At 46.8% G+C, this 11958-nt stretch overlaps 1 protein-coding gene across 2 annotated transcripts in view; it reads right to left on the minus strand.

Moving 5' to 3' along the window:
- The window catches only part of SCAF4 (SR-related CTD associated factor 4), a 37401-nt gene extending 26186 nt beyond the window's left edge, over positions 1-11215 (minus strand). For both annotated transcript variants that reach the window (XM_069027127.1, XM_069027117.1), the window contains exons 1-4: positions 11051-11215; positions 3251-3334; positions 2624-2668; positions 1980-2141 (exon numbers count right to left, since the gene is read on the minus strand). In XM_069027127.1, coding sequence (XP_068883228.1) covers positions 1980-2141; positions 2624-2668; positions 3251-3334; positions 11051-11080 — 321 coding nt within the window. In that variant the 5' untranslated portion in view covers positions 11081-11215. The remainder of the gene's footprint in view (positions 1-1979; positions 2142-2623; positions 2669-3250; positions 3335-11050) is intronic.
- Between the last annotated feature and the right edge of the window lie 743 nt (positions 11216-11958).

An 11958-nucleotide genomic window follows, 5' to 3' on the forward strand; every position in this document is an offset into this window, starting at 1 on the left:
TGCTGACTTACTTCCCTGCCCAAGCAATCTGCGACATTTCCCTAAAGCTATTCTGGCCAGTCAGAAATGCAGGTGTGATGTACAATCCAGGACATCATTTCAGCCCCACGTCTTCACAGATGGTCACAGAGGGATGAAACAACCAACCCACGTGACCAAAAGAAGAAAACGAAGATAAGCTGGAAAGCCTTCACAAAGAGAGGTACAATTAGGCCAGAAAATGCTACCACAACGCTCTGCAGTCAGATTGAGGGATCCTCGCTTGGTATTACTCCTAACCCAAGCAATTCTGTGTTGAGGCCAGAAACTGCATCTCCATCATTATCCAAAAGATGAGGAAAGCAAGTGAGAAACGTCCTCACTGATCACTGCAGAAGGATTAATTTAGAACCTCTGATTGTCAGCTGTTATTTTAAGCTCATTTCTTTTTTTTTTTGACATGAAGAACAATGCAGCTTCCAGGAACAAGCTGGAAATCGGCCTTTCCTTCTTTAGCCCAGCATTAAAACAAAAATGTCTCAGTAGTTGTGCTGCTTCAGCTGGAACATGCAAGAAGGTAGAAGTCAGAACACACGTTGTATTGCTGTCCTTTTTGCAGACTTAGTCATTCACTTGCACATACATAAGCTTTAAGTACCTTTTACTTCAAGTGAATTGATTCTGTTCTTTCACTGTGACTCAGTTATATACACCCATGTAAATCCACCTCTACCTGAATGATTAAAGAATTTTACAAAATGTTTGCTAAAATAACATCAATTGCAGAGAAACCTGAAATGCCTATTTTTAAGTAACATTTTGGTCTGAAAAACAGTTAACTTTAAAACAGCAACATTTTCTTGCTTTGGGTATTCTATCTCTCCAGAAGACTTGAAAATTATACAAAGGCCAAAAAATGGGCAAATGCAATACTCTTGTTTTCAGTCACACATTAATTTTACAGAAAGGCTGTTTAAAAAAAAAAAAAGTTAAGAGTTATCCTCTTCAGATACTACCCACACTTGCTGTGTATGTGCAGATCAGGGGTTTTTTGTTTAGGAACTGGACATTCATTAAAGCAAGCATGTTATAAATAAAAATATTCCCTGTATCAAGTAGTGCCATGAAGGAGATGGACAGTCTCATTCGTTTCGATGAAAAAAATGCTAACACAGAAACAGGAAGGAGAAGGGACTGCTCTGTTTCACAGGCTATCAACCCAGGAGCTCCAGAATATCAGATTCAATGCCTGAAGGTCTAAATGTTCCACATTAGAAAACTACAGAGCATCCAAGCCTTTCAAAAGCTTATTTAGAGAGTTATGGAGGAAGTTAGGTAGAACAGGAGTATTTCACTGTTATAAAGAAAGAAGGAGTAGGTGATTTTCTGGAAACCAATTGGCAACTTCTAAAACACACGGATCTTGGGAGTCTCAAAACTGTTCTGACAGAGGTCACATAAACCATCTTCTCTGGACCATCAGAAATTCACACCACTTTCTGAGCCTCTGTTCTATCAACAAGTACAGCAGAACTAACAAAAATGAGGCCTTAGACCAGCCTTGACAGTGAAGAGCACCAATGAAACTCGAGTATGGGATTGGGAAAGACCAAAGAAATCAACATGATGATTTTCTTAGAAAACATTTGTGAGCAGGACAGTCACTGCCTACAAAATCAAAGCTTCTCCTGCAACACTTTCTTCTTGTGGCAGACACCGCCTTCCAGAGGAAGCTTTCCTGAAGGAGCCTCAAGAGGAAAAACTTTTGGCACAGTAATACGCACTGCTGAAGTGTCAGCACAGGCAAAACAAAACTGATGAGGTCGGGTAAAATACATCTTTGAACTTGAACTTGCATTTAACTATCGCCTTTGATAATCCTTCTCAGCAACAGTCACTACCAGGGTCAGAGAGAATCCCCAAATCACCGTCACAGGAGTGCAAGCACCAAGGCAGCACCACATCAATGCACAGCAACACTCGAGACGTGCTTGTCCTACCTTGTCTTCAGATGGACACAGATACAGATACTGGAATGTGGCAGTAATATTTTTAGAGAATCTTGGCCCGAAAACATCCTTGTCTGTTCCGAACTGGTGCCGAGACTGCCGAACAATGGAGTCGATGACGTACAGGCCCGGGACTTTGTACTCCGGCTTGCACTGCGAACAGCACGGGAATTCTGCGTTAGGCAGGGACACCGCAAGGTAACATCCCCCTCAGAGCCTCACAGGAAATCTGCTCTCGGGCTGAAACACAGCTCTGCATTCCAGCCCGTTGCTCTTCATGCCCAGGCAAGCATGAACACTGCATTCTCTGGAAATACGTATTGTCTTAGTGACAATCAATCTGAAGTTCAACACCTCCAGGTTCCTCCCCAGCTGCTGCATAGGGAAGATGGGAAATCTCACAATTTACTTCTTTTCCCCGCTCCTAATGTATTATGGAAAACCACATATGGAGATTATATGGACAAAGTGATAGCAAAAAGTGTGAAATCCTAACAAACCCGGATTTCCTCCTTCAATCCCTAAGTAACAGAAGCCTTTCTGGTTATTTACTAGCATTATTAGTAATATCTAGTAAAGCACGCAGATCCCTTTATCAATAAATCTACCTGTTTTGTTTTTTTTTTCCTTTTTACCTTTTTGATAAACTTCTCCACAATCTGGACAACATGCTTGTAGAGCTGGAAAATAAATACATCCATTAATTTACCATCTACTCAGCAGAAGCACATCATTTTAGAAGCATTTTAACTCTTTGTGCTTACTAACATTTCAGAAAGGCAACAGAACATTGCAGTCACATTCTAAAAAGCAGGATGTTCCCAAACTTGAGTTAGTCAGGCATGGAGTAAAATACTCCATGCAGGAAACCCAGACCCAAGGCAGACGTGTGTCAGTGTGCACGCAAGGCACAGAGCTTGTCAAGTATTAGCGAAAGCTTTCTATGCAATCCACACTGGTTTCACATGTTAAGGTGCAGCTGCATCCTGCAATATTTAGTGCTATCACACAAAAATCACAACACTCTAGTGGGTGTAGCATGAAAAAGCAACGACTCAAAAAAATCAAGCTGGCATTTTGCTCCTAGTCCAAAATCAAGGGATGATATTCACCACCCACTTGTTTCTAGACAACAGCCTTAACAGCAACTAGAATAAACCATCCCCGAAGCTGAGACTGGGAAATCCTGAGTATTTACTTGCAAGTGAAATAATAAAACATTGCTGCTCTTACAGTTTCATCTCTGTTTTGTTGTACTTTACCTTAATAGCTTTAATGGCAGCTTTTGTGATGAGAATCATCTTTGCTCGAGAAATAGGAGGTTTCATCTCCATCAGTGAGAAGAGCTAAACAGAGAAAACAAACGTTAAAAATGTATTCTGAAGTTCTGCAATTAAGCAAAGACAACATTTCAGGTGGGTGACTTGATTACTGCCATCCCACACTCTATGGCCTGGGAGAACCGGATGTTTTACAAACCCAACAGAAACCAGCATTTACCAGGTTATTGCTAAAAAGAACTGCTCCAGCTGCTCTGGAGACTCGGCTGCCTTACCCTCCAGAGGGCACCCAGGGGAAAAGTTCACTCCTCAAGGACAGCATTTGCAGAAGTTATAGATATTATATTAAGTTTATACAGGTGTATATGAAGTATACAGAAGTTATGTGTCATCTTTATAGGAGACATTGGCCATAACTGAAAATAAGCACTAGCTCCACATTTCAGAAACTGAGGGAAACCAGAACTGGCCCACAGAGCTGGGGAAAGGCTGAACACAGAAAGCTGAGGACACACACATAATTGTTTTTATCTTGAAATATTCCTCACAAATCACAGGAAAAAATTGGTTTGTGTTACATAATTTCATTTTCATCTTTACTGTAAAGAAAAATTTGAGCCCTGAACACTAGTAAAAAATGTCATCAATTATTTGCCACAAAGCAAAGTAAGAGAATCAAAGTGTATTCATTTGTCATTGTAATGGAAAGTAAGATGTCATTTAAGGATTTCTCTCTTATTTTTCTAATTCATTTAAAGCTCCAAGATACTGGTGAAGTGACCAACTTACACAGATTTATCCACTGTCTCAGTTAAGGGGGGAAAAAAAATAAATCAATGAAGGAGATTAAAAAATTGGCCAAATACTCAAGGACAAGGGAAGTGCTAACAGGGCTTTCAGCTGTACCAAAGGAAGCCTTACACCTAGAAAACACAAAGAGTAGGAAACAAGGTATTTACTTTCTTAATTTGATTCCTGTTCCAGGAGATAGGAAAGAAGAAAAACTGTCCTTCCAGACAGTGGTAGCCAGATGCCTTTTCCAACACCAACACAAGATCATGACTTTTCCTTATTCATCCCCACAAAATGCAAGTTCTCATGCCAGAATGTTGGGGTTTTAAAGCCATTTCAGCTGTAAGAGATACTTCAGCTAACATCACTGCTTGCTGAGAAACCACAGTATGGACAAATAAAAACTGCCAGATGAAAGACAGAAGGAGAAAGGGGTCTGTGAGCTGATGTTTTAAAAAAAGTCTCGCTTTAAATTTTGACTTAATTGCTTCAGAATAAGTGCAGAGACTCTTGATGAACAAAGTGAGTGCTATTATTAAAACTCAGGAAAATTTGTTTTAAGAGGTAGCGAAGGGGGAAAAAAATCCAAACCCCAACACCCACAAACAAACCACCAGAAGGCTCAAAAACTGAGAAGGAGAAGGAAGAAAAGGAACCCGCAGTAAGACAGGCACTCCATATCCCTTCCTTTACACATGAAGAAGCAACTGGTCCTCCAGGAAAGGATCCAGTCCCATAGAACAGGAACAAAGGAGCTGGCATAAAAGCATCGCTTTGGCGTTTGTATTTCAGGGACATAAGAAGAGACCCCAAGGAAATTGGGAGAGCTCAGAGCAGGGCCCAAGGGAACAAGTAACAAGTGCAGCAAAAAAAATAAAAAGAAGTGTCTTAAAAGTATCCCAAGCAGGACATTGCAACGGGGGGAAACATGGCAAAAATAAAAATCCAAGGAGAAATAAACTGCCAGGGAGAACGAAGGCACCTATCCACGAGTGTGCATATCTGTCTATCTGCTCTCTTTTCACCCCCGCCACCATCTCTTGGAATTCTACCTCGGAACTTTACTCCTTTCTTTTTAATTACCTAAGACCTTAGAACACCAAATGACTATTTATAGCCAATTTTTATGTAATTCTCGGTACCAGTTACATGTGTCAACACCATGTTTTAGAGATGGGTACAGCTAAAATTTAGCTCCCTTCCTAGTTCCTCGTGGCTTCTCCCTGTTGGAAGCGGGAGCTGCCCAGAAGACACCCAGGTACTTCCATTTGCATTCATTCAATTACACTTGGATCTTCTTTCACACCCATTTCCCAAACCAATATACAAAAAAAGCCACCCAGCCCCTATTTTCAGAGGGCTATTTCACAATAATACATCCAGTTCCTCAAAGGACACCACAATCAGCTCAAGGAACAACTTGGACACAAAAAACTTACACTCTGTTTACAAAAAAAAAGTGATGACTGTAACAAAAGCAAAGAAAATTTACGGCTTGAGAGGTTTCCAAAGTCCTGCCTCACAACAGGAGCCTGTCCCTGGAATGCTCTGACCTGCTAGAATTGACTTTCTGCTTTTACTGACCCTAAATGCATGTTTACAGGATGTTGATACCAAAGAAGTGGAGGTATTCAAGAGCCCATTACACTCAAGCCACAACACAAAATATGAATTTAAGAGCATTTCTGGGTGCTTTTCCCAGCGGGACTGAAGTACACAGTAAAGTATCTTTTATAAAGCCAGGGATGCAAAAGACAGAAAATTCACCTGATCAATTTCAGGCTAATAAATGCTATTAAATAACAAAGATGAGCCACTCATTAACCCATGGCAGGACAGCAAGAGGGAGACCAAGCACAGAGTGACTGTCCCCAAACGCAAATTCAGTGCGAAGCACAGAAGTTCCACAGAGAACACAGGAGTGGCAGGGGTGAACAGAGATGCCTTCCAGCTCCCACTGTGTCCCTGTTCCAGCCCAGGAGCCCCGGGAGGTGCAGGAGGAGCACATAATGGCACAAGGAACAGGGTGGTGATGGCCTTTACTTCTTAGTCCTTTGAGCAGCAAAATATTAATTTCTTTCATTCTATAATTAATGCCCTTTGATGGTTTAGTTTACAAGGAAACCTGAGAACCAGGGGGTTTTGAAGTAAAGGGGAGAACTGCTACTTTAAAAATCTATCAAGCTTGATGCATGATCTTAAGACTATCTGTTTTATGTGTGAGATAACACAGTGAAAGTACCTTTTAGGACTTGAACTGGCTTCCTTAGCTTTGCTCTCTTGCTCAAGTGTCTCTGACATAAAAAGGTGTCTGTATTTACAAATAAAGAGCTATGGGCCCGTTTTATACACTCACTAAATATACCCCACAGCACAGCAACTGCACAGAGAGGAGCACAAGCTACTGAACCAGACAGTGGTTAGTGATTAGCGGATATCAAGCCCCCAGGTCATTGTCAGGACATCTCATTCAACCTCCCCTTCTCCAATTTCCAGAACAGTCTAACATGCCCTCAACCATTCCAACATGCCTTAGGTGTCCAACAACACTTCCCAAAGCAGGCTCCATGCACAGTCAGTACTCCGTACATTCATTCCCTGTCTTTTGGAATGTATTTTATTCATGCATTTAGAAACCACCCGAGCCAGCCAACCACCAGTGACCTACAGACGTAACTGCAGTTACTTGTTCCTGTACAGAAACAAAGGGACGATGGAAGCCACAACCAACAAGCACAGATATTACACTACTTTGTTAACAAAACACCTCTATTGTTAATGCATGACCAGATCGCTAAAAGGAATTCTGTCAGCCCTACACATTTTCCTTCCCCTATAAAAGTCACTGCTTCCTTTCCTCTTCAGGTCCCTGCTCTTCCTCAAGGGAAGGAGAAGGATCTGTTGCTAAGCCGTATCTCAGAGGATCAACGCCAGTTTTAAATGATTGACCACCAGCTGTGAAGCACAGCAAGTATTAGGTGTTGCTGAAGGTAAGAGATCACCATAAGATCCATAGCTGTCAGGCTGCATTCTTGGGAAAATGAAGTGAGATTTGAATTTGACCAGATATGACCCCCAGGCAATGAAGCTCAATAGCACTTCATCAACTAAGCTACTTCTGTGGCCTAGAAAGACCATTCACAAATCCTGAATCACTGGGGAGAAACATCTTCACAAAAGATACTCATATGAAAATGACATCATGCAAGTGCACAGAATAGAGTTTTGTTTTCTACTCATGTGCTCTGGAAAGGCAGCTTTCAGGATCAGTGCAGGGTTTTTTTGTCCAGCACATCTCCTGGAAAGCCGCGTGTCTCACTATTTCTCTTACCAGGAATCTCTACCAGAATGTCACAGCTCCCAGCAGTCCTGGAAACAAGCTCAGGGCAGATGCAAGAGACTCCAGCCAGATGCTGGGAGTTGTGTCCTTGCTCCTTTTCCTTGCACATGGAGACTCACTGGAGATCCTGAGCTCCAGTAACTGCTGGAGAACCACTGGGAAGGATATCCTGCTAACCTCTATTTATAGCACCTCAGGATGGAGGGGAAGGTTGTCACAAAACAGGCAAAATAAAGTCTTGCCATTGCCAGAAAACAGCCACACTGGATCCAAACTCCAACTGTCCAGCGCCCAGAGGATGGGCAAACAGCACAGAAGGAATGTGAAGCTCCAGCTTTAAATAAACAGCCCCCAGGACCTCTCATCTGTTTGTCTCTAGGCACGTTTAGGTGGCGTATCAATTGTTTCAGGAGTACACATAAACTACTATCAACCTGAGACCCAGGACTAAGTGAATAGTACGCATTACTCAATACAAATAAAAGATTACAAAACAGGAAAGTTGACTTTATTCTACTTCCAGCAGCAAGATTGTGGAAAAAAAATCTTTATTTCTAACTTTTATAACCAGTAAACTATGCCTCAAGTTTTCCAGATTAAAGAAAAGGACAGCCATCCCCTAAACTAAAACATGCCAAGGATTTATATGGCAGATGTGTGAGTTTGGTGGGGGTTTTTTGTTTGCTTGTGTTTTGGAGGTGTGATTTCTAATTTTTTTTTTTTAAGAAAAATGTTTGCTTGTTTTCTTAAAAACATTAAAAGTTCTGTCCCATCACCCAGTTACCTTCTGTGATTTATTTATACTGTGCCATTACTGTAACCTAACAGCACATGAATTCTCACTCGTGAAAGTAAACTCCTCAGAGAAAACACACTACACTACAGACTGGTCAAATCCCACCTATTCAGCTGGCAGCACCTGCTCAAACTACAGCTGGATTTAAAAAAAGCAGCCAATACAAACCTCCTGCTTGCTCCTGGAGAAACACGAGCATTTGCACGAGGACATTTATTGGCAAAGTTGCATTCAAAATGCAGGTCCAAAGAACATGGCTGGGAATGACACCACAATCCAACACCACGGAATTACGCAACCCAGGAGTTCCCACCCCTTCCCAGAGCCAAACTCACTTCTGTCCGAAGTGAGTTTAGAGGACACCTGTTTTACAGCCACGCTTTGGACTTGGGTCTCCCATCACCCGAGAAATTGCAAACACCAAACCCACCCAAAAAAACCCCAAATGATGGGACCACCTGATGGAGTTAGTGGCATCTCCTCTTTCAGGCAGAGTGGCAAAGAGCTGGCAGGTGCCACCTCCAGGGAAGCAAAGCCAGAAGGGAATCACCTCTAGCACACGTGGGAAGCGCAGCACCAAACTGCAGTTGGAGCTGCCACGGTAAAACCACAATTCCCTGGCTACAGTGGCATTGTACAGCAAGCAAGTGCAGGAATCCCGGGCCTCTAGGGTATTCTGTGGCTGCCCCCATCTTCACTGCTGAAGCTGCTCCCCTCCCAATAAAAGAATTAACTCCTCAGTGACCTGGGAGTGGCACCTCTGAACTCCCAGAGCTGTACAGACAAACGAGCCCTCCCAGGCTGAGCAGCCCGTGCTATCCCCACCACTCTGGGAACAACACCCAGACCTTTGGTACAACTGTTCTCTCACTGAGAAGGCCCAGAAATGAACAATACCTGCCTGTAAATCTGACCCTCCCCACACTGCATTTCAGCCTGCGCCGCTTTGCATGCGCAGCTCCAGGCAACACGTGCGGAAGAGGGAAGGAATCACTGTGAGAACTGGACTTTATGTCCTGCACACCACCACAAACACAGCTCCTGAGAGGGAACAGGGCAAGAACCAAACAGCCCCTGAAGTTACTCATGTGCTGCTTTGCACACCAGCAGCTCTACAGAAGCACTCAGGCATACAAAGGACTGCAGAACAGGGATTTTAGCAAGTACAGTTTTCTCCCCCAGAACTGAGATCCAACTGAAACCCAGTGCTTTGCTCTTCCAGCAGCCAGACAGCAGGATTTCACTCAGTATTTCTAACTGCATCAAAGCAAAGCATCCCACCATTCCTACATGGGAGAGGAAGAGGTACGGATCAAAACATGCCCGTTTCCAAGACACGGATTAGTCACGGGATCCCAAGAAACACCACTTTTGCTCTGCAGTCACCATTCAGCACAAGCAGTGAGGTTCTTATTTGAGAAGCACTGGGCACTTGCCTGTACCACTCAGGTTTGTCAGGCAGCAATGCTCTGCCAGGACCACGGTTCATATTTAGGCAGGTCATTAAGAAAATTGTTGCTCCCTCTTTACATCAACACTGAAAATGGCACACGTGTGCTGTTTTAATTTTTTTGGGAAGGTGGATTTGCACCCTGCCATACCACTCTTTCAGAGCTGCACAAAACCCCCAAAACACAGGCAAATAAACAAACCATTAACAGGAAGTGCCTGCTATTCGCTTTTCCCTTTGCACTTGCACAGTTTTGGTAAGGACAAGGGCATTCTCAGGTGCGTGTATGACAAGACCCTGCAGAGAGTGAACCTTACACAGCCTGAGTCCATCACACGGAGCAGCTGCCATTTCTCCTGTTTCTGTTCAACAGGCAGGCACAGCCACCCAGCCTTCAACACGAATCTGGGAACAGGCTCTGGCTCAGCTCTAAGTGACTTTCTGTCCATGGAGGGTCTGCAAAGCCACACTGCCCAACTGAGGCAGAAGTATAACTAACAGTAATTAGTAATCATATTGAAGTCACTTGTCAAAACCTTTATACAGCAGAAGCCGAACTGATTTGCTGTACATTACGCAAAAAACAACCACAGTCCGCTTTGCTTCCAACTCCTCTCAGCACACTAAAAAATAAAAATAAAACAAAAACAAAAACAAAAAAAACAAAAAAAAAAAAAAACAAACAAACAAAAACCAAACAAAAAACCCTATCAGAAGAAGATAGGGAGGGACCTTCTGTGTGGTACGAAAGGCGAGTAAACGCTTTCCAACCTGTCCCGTCCCAGAACTGGGATCGATCCCTGAGTCCCAACCCAGGCGCCGTTCCCATCCAGGGATGAGCCCCCTCCCAGCTCTCCTTCCCTCTGCAACCTCTGCCCGCGCCGCCGCCTCGCACCGCGGCTCTCTCGCCAAGCCACTGCCGGGAAACGCGAGTCCCTAAACGCGGCTTCCCCAGCTCCCGAACAACAACACCCACGGCCGGGGGCGCCGCGTGACAGCGAGCCCGGCTGGGAACCCCTGGAAACAGGGATCCGGCCCAGGATTCCGGGATCCCACTCTCCGGAGGCGCCAGGAGGAAACCAAGGGGGACAGCGAGAGAACGGAGGCTGCCGGGGAGGCCCAAAGAACCCTCCAACGCCTCCCGCCCGCGCAGGCCCGACCCGGCCCGCGCGGGGCCTCGCGGAGCAGCCGCTGAACGGCCCGGCCCTGCTCGCCTCCATTTTCCCCCGGAGCACCGCTCTCCGGCCGGCGGCAAGCCCGGGCCGGGCGCTCTCCGTGCAGGCCGCAGGCGGCGGGAGCTTTCCCGGCCGGAAGCGCGGGGAGAGGGGAGACGCGATGGCGGCCGCCGTGTGTCGTCCCCCCCCGCCGCGGCCCGCGCTTCGTCGCCCGCCCCCCGGCTCCCACCTCTTGGTTGAAGGCGTTCACGGCCTCCATGTCGGCGCTGGCGGCGGGAAGGCGGCGGGAAGGCGGCGGGCGTGGCGGGCAGGCTGCGCGGCAGGGCCGGTCGGTGCCCTCAGGGCGCGGCCATGATGGCGGCGGCCATGGCGGGGCTCGCGGGCAGCGCGCGGCCCGGGCCGACCGCGCGACGGGCGGGGGGGGGGGGGGGGCGCGGTGCACGCCGGGATCGCCCGGGCCTCCTCCCGGCCCACGCGAGAGGTTGGGGAGGAGGGATGGCGAGCACCACGTGATCACTCCGCTCCGCGCGCGCGCCAGCGCCATGCCAGCGCCACCCCCGCCGCCGGGGCGAGAATGGCGGCACCGGCAATGTCCGTGCCCTCAGCCGCTGCCACTGGCCCCAGCCACTGGCAGGGTACCGCTGTCCCGACACGCCACAGAAGTGCCGCGTTTCGGCCCCTCAGAGCAGGCCGCAGCTGCTGTGGTGCGGCCGGGCTCGGCTGGGTTTGGCTCCCTTCGGCTCGGCTTGGCTCGGCTCGTCTGGGCTGGAATGTGTTCAGCTCAGCTCGTTTGGGCTCGTCTGAACTCGACTGGGTTCAGCTGGGTCCGGCTGGGCTCGGCAGAGCACGGTTCAGCTCGGCTCGGTTCGGCTGAACTCGGCCGGGTTCGGCTGAGCTCATGAGTTCGGCCCATCTGGGTTTGGTTCGGCTGGGCTCGTCTAGGTTCGGCTGACTTCGGTTCGGTTAAACCCGGCAGATTCGCCTCGGTTCGGCCGAACTCGGGGTCTCTCGGTCAGTTCGACGGAGCTCGGCTCGGCTCCCTGAGCGCGGCGCGGGCCGGGCCCAGGCGCTGTGCGGGAAAGCGGCGGCCGCCTCACGTTAAACACCCAGAGCTCGGTGCTTTCCCGCTGCCCCGTC

The sequence above is a fragment of the Aphelocoma coerulescens genome, chromosome 1, assembly GCF_041296385.1.
Source record: "Aphelocoma coerulescens isolate FSJ_1873_10779 chromosome 1, UR_Acoe_1.0, whole genome shotgun sequence".
Lineage (NCBI taxonomy): Eukaryota > Metazoa > Chordata > Aves > Passeriformes > Corvidae > Aphelocoma > Aphelocoma coerulescens.